At 36.4% G+C, this 10,642-nt stretch overlaps 1 protein-coding gene and 1 pseudogene across 6 annotated transcripts in view; one reads left to right on the top strand and one right to left on the bottom strand.

Moving 5' to 3' along the window:
• The first annotated feature begins 711 nt into the window (after nucleotides 1–711).
• LOC308248451 (pleckstrin homology domain-containing family F member 2-like) lies at nucleotides 712–1,773 on the top strand (annotated as a pseudogene). The gene is made up of 2 exons: nucleotides 712–867; nucleotides 1,084–1,773. The product of its transcript is annotated as a pleckstrin homology domain-containing family F member 2-like (transcript).
• A 7,784-nt stretch (nucleotides 1,774–9,557) lies between these two features.
• The window catches only part of NCKAP1 (NCK associated protein 1), a 107,889-nt gene continuing 106,804 nt past the window's right edge, over nucleotides 9,558–10,642 (bottom strand). For all 5 annotated transcript variants that reach the window (XM_080668450.1, XM_080668454.1, XM_080668451.1 and 2 more), the window contains one exon: nucleotides 9,558–10,477. In XM_080668450.1, the coding sequence (XP_080524576.1) occupies nucleotides 10,361–10,477 (117 nt within the window). In that variant the 3' untranslated portion in view covers nucleotides 9,558–10,360. The remainder of the gene's footprint in view (nucleotides 10,478–10,642) is intronic.

The following is a 10,642-nucleotide window of genomic DNA, read 5'->3' as shown; positions in this document are numbered from 1 at the left end:
CCGGTGCACAAATTCGTGCATGTGTAGGGTCCAGCCAGCCCGCCCCCTGGTCAAGGGGACAGTTTGCATATTAGCCTTTTATTATATAGGATCATTCAATAGTGCATGAAGTTTCGGTTTGTCAGAATACTTTAATGAAATTTGATCACCACCAGTGACCCCCAAAACTTCAAATCCAGAAGTTAAAGAGAAAATGCTTTTAACAGTTGCTCATAATCTTAGTAATTTGATAGTAACTGTATCATGAGCTGCTCTCTGCTCTACTTAATATCTCTTCACTGCCTGGTAGAAATTAATGATTCTGAACTACATTAAAAATTTTAAATACAACTGATGTAATGCAATTATAATTTTTGAATAAAATTTATTCCTGTACTTTAGAAGCCTATATCCTATGATGACAATCTTCAGTGTAGGCCTTGGTTAAATATTAATTTCAAGTCTCAACCATTGATGATTTGGTCAATATGCACACTATGAATGTGACTCAGCCACACACCACATTAAGACATGGCAATCGCTGGTGTGGGTGGTGGTGTGCCTAGAGGAGAGGCCATCCCAGGTGGCCCTAATGGGATTCGACTAGAAGGGCAGGGGAGTCACCTGCAGTGGCTATGCCCATTGCCCGCCCACCTGCCATATCTGCACACCTGGAAGGCTGGGCTGTGGAGTGCCACCGCCGACCACACCCAGCCAGGGTGTTAGCAAAACATGGTGGATCAGTTGGCAAACAGTGAAGCAAATACAAGATGTATAAATATAGTAGAAAACTGTTTTGTTGCAGCTGGTCAAACTTTAACTATACCTGGAGGGGTTCTTATTGGAGGAGTATTGACTAAGTTGTGCAGAAAAAGCCAAAGCAAGGCAGTTTTTTCCTTTCTTTTACGTTTTTATTGATCTCGGAGAGGAAGGGAGAGGTAGAAACATCAATGATGAGAGAAAATCATCGATCGGCTGCCTCCTGCCCACCCCCACTGGGGATCAAGCCCGCAACCTGGGCATGTGCCCTGACCAGAATCTAACCCGGGTCCCCTCAGTCCACAGGCCAACACTCTATCCACCAATACAAACCGGCCATGGCAGAAGTTTTTCTTGTTTAATGATATTCTTGTATATGGCAATATTGTTATCCAGTAGAAAAAATGTAACATATTATTCCCCTGGAAAATGTCACTATTGATTCCATCGAAGATGAGGGAGACTTGAAGAATGGATGGCTTCTCGAGACACCAACTAAATCATCTGCAGTTTATGGTGCCACTGCCACTGCCACTGCGAAATCAGAATGGATGAATCACATAAATAAATGTTACGATTTATTCTCCAAAAGTGGAAAGATACCCAGTTATGGACATGCTGTGTCTGGGTTCCTGACTTTGAGGCAAGTGTTACCGAAAACAAAACTCACACCTTTAATTGTCGTCACTGCTGCTACAAATGTGGTTTTGTTGTCAGTGGGCCCTGCTCTGAAAAGCGATTTTTTCTTCCCAGCCAGTCCTCTAAGCCTATGTGGAATTGTAACTTCTGCTATGACCTACTTTCTACTGGGGACATGGCCACATGCCAGCCTACTAGATTGGACTCCTACAGTCAGTCATTGAAGTCACCTTTAAATGATGTATCTGATGATGATGGTGGTGACGATAGCAGTGACTAAGGACATATTTTGAAATATTAAATTGGTTATGACCATCTGAGAAATCAGCTCGGAATGGGGGGGGGGGTGTAAAATTCTGAGCTCTTGCTTAATTTTGCTCTAGCCATGAATTTACCTGAGAAACTTTTAACCTGTGTCCCAATATATTCTAGAGAAAGTAGATCCTATTGTCATTCCCCTCAACCCCACCACTACCACCTCCCCCAAACTCCCCACTCTTCTATAGGGATGGCCTACTGCTAATAAACATAGCAGATAAATTATTGGTTTATTCTTGTTTTGGATTATTTTCTTAGAAATTTAAGGAAAAGTGTTTATTTAACAGATCATGTACTACATTGTTGTTTATTATATGTTCTAAGGAAAACTTAAAGCAACGAATAATGGGAAAACTTAAAGCAACGATAATGGAAAAAGGAATATAATGTGGTTAATAATATTAGCTTTTTTTCCTTAATCATTCTAATGTTTAAGACACAGTAACAAAAACACATGATTTGGAAACACTTTGGCTTTTTCACGATAATATCAAGTGGTGCTTTATAATAATAGCACTGTTACATAAAATAAACTCCTACTTTCTCACTTTTAAGTTTGTTCTAAAAATACACTGTTCGCCCAGCTGGCGTGACTCAGTGGTTGAGCAACCACCTATGAACCGGGAGGTAATGGTTCAAATCCTGGACAGGGCACATGCCCAAGTTGCAGGCTCAACCCCCATTGGGGAAGTGCAGGAGGCAGCAATGATTCTCTCTCATCACTGATGTCTCTCTCTCTCTCCTTTCTGAAATCAATCAATATATCTAAAAAAATACACTGGCATTCTTTGAGGTGATGAGTGTTTATGAATGGGTATAATTAGAAAACTTGTCATCTGACAGCTATAAATAACTAAATTTAGAGGTTCTTCATTCTTTGTGAATATTTTTCCATAAAAGTTATAATTATACTTTTGTTTTATAGGTATCAAATTATAATTGTCAAATATAAATTTTAAATTGTCATTCTTAGGAATTTGGTTTGAAATTTATCCAACATAGAACTGTCATATTGCATTAGATTCATTTTCAGCAAGACATTTGTTAAGTATAAATTCATTTGCTTTAGACTTTATTTCTAGACTGAAAAATCTTATAAAACCCTTGAAACAGATTAAAATGCTATGATAGAGCACAGATCTACTTAGGCTAAGATTTGGAAGAAATAATATGTAAGAATGGTCAACAGACCGGTTAAGTTTGACTAGACTTCTATGGAAATATTATCTATTCTACTGTAAAACTATCTTGAATTTAGAAATATAGTGCTACACTTTATAGTTTTGTTAAGTCCCAAACAATATTTATACTTTTGTAAAACAATTGCATGTTTATGCCGAAACCGGTTTGGCTCAGTGGATAGAGCGTCGGCCTGCGGACTGAAGGGTCCCGGGTTCGATTCCGGTCAGGGGCATGTACCTTGGTTGCGGGCACATCCTCAGTGGGAGGTGTGCAGGAGGCGGCTGATCGATGTTTCTAGCTCTCTATCCCTCTCCCTTCCTCTCTGTGAAATATCAATAAAATATATTAAAAAAAAAAAACAATTGCATGTTTAATCTGTTTCTGGAATCATTTTGCAATGTATGGAACTAGAGTAGCAATTGATCTAAATTGTGAACTTTACAGTCAATCTAGATTGCTTTTGAGACGTGGTATTTTTCACTCTGCTTAGAGGCAGCCATTAGGTTGACAGTATATTTACAATATACAACTTGATGCATTTTGCTCCGCTCTCTCCATTTGTATGCTGCAAATAACTAGTCTTTCAAATATGAAAAATCAGTCTAAAGATTGTTTTAAATTCTATTTTTTTTAAACCTTTCAACCTGGATATATTGCATATGTTATGAGAGGTTTGATTCAACAACTTGTGATAAAGAATTCTTTGGTTTGGCTAAGGCACTAACTTTACTGTTAAATTGTGAAAGCATTTGAGATATGTAGCTCTCCCTGTAGGAAATGTGAAAGGCACAATAAGTTTGTTTTAATATCAAATGGACTTTGTTTCCAAGCAATATCTCATATAACCAACATACCTGCAAAGGACCAGGAAACCTGAGAAGTGCTAATGGAGACTTACTGGTACATAGGAGCCTACCAGATTCAGGAACCAAGAGGAAGTCTTCTTCAATAAAATTTGCATTGTCAACCTCTTGACATTTTTTAACAATAAAAAATACATCACGCCCTAACCGGTTTGGCTCAGTGGATAGAGCGTAGGCCTGTGGACTGAAAGGTCCCAGGTTCGATTCCGGTCAAGGGCATGTACCTTGGTTGCGGGCACATCCCCAGTAGGAGGTGTGCAGGAGGCAGCTGATCGATGTTTCTCTCTCATCGATGTTTCTAGCTCTCTATCCCTCTCCGTTCCTCTGTAAAAAATCAATATATATTTTAAAAAAAAATACATCACAATTTAAAAAATAGACATGGCAATCACCATGGCATATTCAATACAGCTCCATCTCTAGATCACCCATTTCCCAAGTTTGTGGACCTCATGTAAGAGGTTGGCCAGAATGCTCCTGCACCAAGCACTTGTCCATCCATCCCACCCCGGAAATTGAGAAAGCTAGTAAGGTAAGGGTCAAAGTGAGTGCACTGAATCAGAAATGAGAAATGGCCCTCTATGGCTAGATTCCTGACTTTAGATTGCTAATTTATCCTATTTTGTTATTTTCTGGTCAGAATGACAGGCTGAAAACTTTTCTTGGAAATGAAACATTCCAGAGTTAGGCATGCTTGATCTCGAATGTTAATGATAGCAATGTGTAAGGAAAGTTTGGTTCAGACAAGAATGAAAGTTTAATATACTTAATGCAACTTTCCACTCTGAAAATAAAACCAAAGTAGAGTCAATATATATTACTTAATTTTCCTTTCAATTCAATAGGACCAAATAACTAAAAAAACAAACAAACATTTTTTGCCAATTAAAACATTTAAAATTTCAAACAAATTCCTTCCCCAAGGACAAATGTCATGGCAATCTTTAGAATTTTGAGGACATATTGTCTATTTGGAAATTCAGGCCAAGGCCATCAAATGAAACCATGGTGCATGCTCAAGTGGCTAAAAAGAGATGAAGGACAGATGTAAGAAGTTACACTACTTCAAGGATTATTCATTCACAGAAGTCTCTCCGAATGACTCAGCTAAAATCTTCCAACTGGTGAGTCATTATAATAGAAGGGTGGGCATGTTTATATGCAAATTAACTAGATTACCGTTCACTACCTTATAGGACATGGGCTTCCTTTAGAAGGCCTGATGATGTATAATAGACTTTACCCATTCTCAGATTAATGCCACAGCGTATCAGTAAATTCAGTTCGTTTCCTTCTTTATAACTGACCCCCCTACCTTAGACTGGATTTGTGAACTTTGAATTTATAAGCAAAGAACTAAGGAAGAAGACAAGCAAACCAGAAAAAGAAAAGAGCTAGCTTTGTTACTGAAACACGAAGTAGTAAACTACTTCTCATACGGTGCCAAGTTTGTTCTTGCCTTCTGGGCCTTTATGTTCAGTGTTCACTCTGCCCCATTTCTGGTTCCTTCTCATCCTCCATGTATCAACCCAAATGCTTCTTTTACAGAGGCCTTCCCCGATGACTTTCTAGTGTCCCAAACAACTCCCTCCCCGACTCCTCAGCCCACCACCCTATGTCTTTCCCTCTCATTATCAGAAGTTTACTCCCCTACTGTCTACCATCATTACAATGCAAACTCTACTATAAAAGAGAACTTCTCTACTTTGATCACCATTATATCCAGGCATCTTCAAATATTTGCTAATGACTGAATAGAAAAGTGGTAGAAAGTGATTAGGAAAGTACAAATGACCAACAGGAGGATCCTGATTGGGAAGTCCTGGGACGCACCTGTGCCAAGTTCTAGGATTACCTCTGGAAAATAGAAGGCAGGAAAAATCTATAATAATAAAAGCGTAATATTCTAATTAGACCAGACAGCCAAACAACCTTCCAGATGAAGCCGGGGCTGCAAGGGCTGAGCCCCTTGCACAAATTTCGTGCATCAGGCCTCTAGTTAGGAGATAAGTTGGACAAAAGAAAGGGAGGGGAAAAAAGAAATAAATAAGAGCCTAAAGGAAAAGAAAGGAAGCTCTCTCCTTTGAATTCCGAGGCACTGTTTCACTTGCTGGGGAAATACAAATATACTGCTATCTTAAACTAAATGTATCCCATCCAGCTGATACTGGCTCTATTGCATCAGATTCTCACAACTATCACCACAGCACTATGTCAAGTATAACCCGTAAAGGCAGGCTCTGACTTTTTTCTGGACTCAACCTTCTCTTGCCTCTAAGGTCCCAGCAGTCTTTTTTCCTGAGCCCCAGGCCTATGGCAATGAACTTCGGAAAATTTTTCATCCTTTTTGGGTTAGAAATTGCAACATTATCACAACACAATGATCAGCTGACTAAAATATAATTTAAACAACACAAAGTTCACTCTAAGCTCCTGGAAGGCAGGGTAAGATTTTGCACATCTTTTTGTTCCTCACAGTACAGACATATGCTCCAAATTGATTGACCCAGTACTCTGTGACCAGAGATCAAGGTTAGGATTACAGTAAATAAAGATAAAATAAATTAATGACAGATAAGGCAACAATTTCTTCTCAGGGAACTATCTTAATTACATTTAAAATCTATGATATAGATTTCTATTTCCTCTATATGTTTAATAACAAAAACACCACTTTACCTAGATTCCACAGCATTTTGTAAAATGGGAAAACTTTCTATAAAATAAGTCTAGGGTGGCAGGAATGATAACTTAATGTTAGATTAACATTAAAATATAAAGAGCTTTTACAAATTAATTTTAGAATTTAATTGAAAGACAAAGTTCAGTATTAATTACACCGCTTTAGGAGGAAAAATTGATTTGTGGGCGTCTTTTTCTATTTTGAAAATTATGTATACCAGGTTATTAATACGAAAGGCAAGGAAAATCTTACAACTTTTTGCCTTAGTTGTTTTATTAGAGAACATAAAGTTTTCCAAATAACATCTCTGAGAAATGAGGCTAAAATTGATATAGCCTCCTACATATAGTATCTAAATACACAACAGTATCTTTCTAAATCAGCTCTATCATTTATAAGATACCTATTTAATAGTATACATTTAGAATAAAGGAATTAGAATCTTGGTGTAATTTCAATCTACTCTGAAGTACATATATTTAAATTGAACATCTTTCATTCTTTAACAGGTATATATCCTTTTCATATCAATGCTGTTCTTAACTTAGATTTGGAAATAAATGTCCTACACCTCTAAAAGTCCACTAAAATTCAATTATCAAAGTACTTGTAACAATTATGATATTAGTATATTTTAAAAGTCATATCACTATACTCAAAATTATATGGGGTTGATTTCATTCCTAACTACATGTACTAAATTATTTTATATATGAAATAAGTGTTTGGTATTTTAAAAGAAAATCTTTAGAACACTCCAATTGAAAATAAAAAAGAATGAAATGAGTCATTTCATTAAAGAAATAAAAACAAAAAAACCTGCAAAATATATATATGTATTTATATATATAAAAATAAACCTACAAGACAAATCTATAAAAGGATATTCTACCTCACAATAAGCAAAGCTATACAAATTTTTAAAAGATTTACGCTTCACTTTTTGAAGAGGCAAGGATGCATTGGCAACAGTGGAGGAATTAAAACAGATAATTGCAGAAGTAATCTTATTGGAGGGAAATCTAATAATATGTATCAAAGTTTAAAATGTATACATCCTTCCGCTAAGTAATCTAAATTTTTGAGAAATTATGCTAAGGAGATAATAGGACAAGTTCATCAAGATACAGATACAAGATATTTGTAATAATGAAAAACAAGAAATGGCCTAAATGTCCATCCAAATGAAATTTTTAAAATAGCTATGGTATATATGGAGGCATTAAAAAAACATATCAAAGACCTTTTACCACTATTGAGTGAAATAAGCAGATTACAGCCAAGCTACATGGTATGATCACATTATAGTAGAGAAAGCAACAAAAAACAGTATGTTCTAGTGTAAGTTTAGAAGTAAGAAAAGTTAACATAAGATATTTAAAAATAGTAGTTGTCAATTTAACTTCAATTTTCCAAGTTACTTTTGCCTTTTTGTTTTTGTTATTAATCCTCACCTGAGGATACTTTTCCATTGATTTTTAGAGAGAGTGGAAGGGAGGGGGAGAGACAGAGACACACATTGATTGGTTGCCTCCTGCACTGGGGCAGGGATCGAGCCTGCAACCAAGGTATGTTCGGTCCCTTGACTGTAATCGAACCCAAGGCCCTTCAGTCCACGGGCCAACACTATCCACTGAGCCAAATTGGCTAGGGTTCTTTCGCACCCCCCCCTTTTTTTTTTAAGTAGAATGACTATCTGTAAAGAATAAACAATACACCAGCCAGGCAGTCAGTCAGTCAGTTTGGTATTTGAGAAAAAAACTGGGACTAGACAAACTTCACATGACTAAGAGTGATCTTTCCTTGGCCTGAACAGGGATAAATAATGTCTCATTTACATCCATATGCCTTTCCACATATTACCCCAATCAAAGTGCACATATCAAATGCCTACTTTACCTTGCAGGATATCATTATTGACAAATTACCACTCTAGGATCCTGATATTTCAAAACAAACAACATTTAATCTTAGTTTCAACTGTTCACTGTGTAATCAGGCTATTTCAAGTCTAAAACTACTTCAATTAAATATTTCTTCCCTTTTAAAAAATCCTCACAGTACTACTGAGAAATTTTAATAGATAGCAACAACTATTCCCTGCTTTAAATATAGACTGGAGAAATCACATACAAACTCCTATATAATAAAAGCCTAATATGCTAAGTGTCAGGTTGGCCATTCAACCAATCAAAGCGTAATATGGTAATGATATGCTAAAGCCACTCAACCACTTGCTATGACGTGCACTGACCACCAGGGGGCAGACGCTCCGATTGGTAGGTTAGCTTGCTGCTGGGGCTGGCCTATCAGGACTGAGCAAGACGGGCCAGACACGCCCTGGAGGCCTCCCCAGCTGGCCAACCTCCCACATCCCTCCCCAGCCCCAATCGTACACCGGTGGGGTCCCTTGGCCTGGCCTGTGCCCTCTCACAATCCGGGCTGAGGGACCTCCCCCCCAAATGCATGAATTTCATGCACCAGGCCTCTAATAGCATTATAATCTTGTGGCGTCTCAATTTCATTTCACTCTATTTATCTGAACAAAGAAAAAGATAACTGAGGACACAGCAACTTTCTTTTATCTTAACACAAGGTACCAGTGTATACATAACAAACTGTGAACAACAGAAGCTCTGATACCAGAAACACAGTCTTTACAATGCCAATCAAAGAGCAAAACATCTGGTTAGTTTTTAAATGAAATGGGCTGCTCTGCCCTCCATGTCAACCACCAAGCAACAGGCCCTTGATGTCTTTCCCATTCATTACCAATGTAGTTCTCAACAACATTTTCACTAGTTCCACGATCATTCCTTCTCCCCTCCCCCATCCTTTCAAGTAACTCTGTCCATCTATCTAGTCACAGATACAATTAGCAAGCTGATGTCACACAAGTTTCCTTTTAGTTCTGAATTTTTTAAAATGTTATGTAATTTTATTTTCTAATTTTAATATTTTTCCAGTGGAATGTTTTTCAAAACATTTAAACAAACCTTGTAATAGCTGACCTAGTGTCAAATGCTATATTTAGACATTTCTAAACTAAACTAAAGCTTATTTTAAACTAAAACTTTCATATTATTGAATAAATTGCTAAGGATCCCAAATTAAAGAAATCATTAAAAATGTGATACAGTCTAGTGTTTATTTTATGTTATGGCAGGTACACTTGATTTTCAAAAATTTAAAACATATAAAAAGTGGTTAGGGACTAACATTTGTATCAACAGTTGATAGTGTTTAAGATTATTTATTATACAGCAGGGTACAATGGTAGTGCTAATGCCAATAGGCCACCATGGAAGTTAGTCTAAAAATTATCACTAGGCTTTATACAAGCAACAACATGTGTTGCTGTTTTAGAATTTTAGGACATAGTCTGCTTCTAATGCTAAGCAGTCCTTTAACATTTTTAATGTTATACAGTGTTATAGTATTTAGTTTGGCAAATGTTTCAAAATAAAGTAGAAATGTATTCATAACATCACAGAAATGCACATCCAGTTTTGTTTTCAGTAAGAACCATAGGTACAGATCAGAACTCTTCCCTATATGAAATAATTTACACACAGATGAATGCTATATCACTATCTAAAATAATCACTAAATACAATTCTTTTTCAGAAATAAACAAGCAAAGGTTTTTTTCATTATCAAATATCAAAAACATAAAGATAATGTATATTTTTCAAACAAATGATACTCTAAAATTATAGGAATAATTTCTGTGAATTCAGTGAATGTGCAACCTAAATCAACCAAGTATATTGTAGTACAACTATATTAAGAAACCAATGATCAGAAAATACAACCATATGAAAAAAATTTATAATCCACAAAACTGTTTTTCAGGCCTTAAGGTAAAATAGCTCCACAGTTTACAGGTAAAACCCAGGCAACAAAAATGCGTGCTTGTCTTCAATAAGTAGGTATTTTATGCAGAAGATGTAACACTTTGCTTGTAGACAGCATGGTATGCATTTCTCAGCAAGACATAAGGAAAACAAGATTCCAAAAGATCCATTGTTAGGAATGGGGATTCCTGCACAATCTGAAAAATTCCAAAATGCATTAGAATTCTAATTATTTATTAAGCGAACATTTACTGAAATTAATAACCATAATTTTACATTGTTACATTATTTTTACTAGAAATAGACACAACTTATTTTCCCTTTACTTTAAAAACTGAAGGGTAAATGTGCCACAGTGAATG

Source organism: Plecotus auritus (assembly GCF_963455305.1).
Source record: "Plecotus auritus genome assembly, chromosome: 5".
NCBI lineage: Eukaryota > Metazoa > Chordata > Mammalia > Chiroptera > Vespertilionidae > Plecotus > Plecotus auritus.
This window is presented reverse-complemented; position numbering and strand designations above follow the sequence as displayed.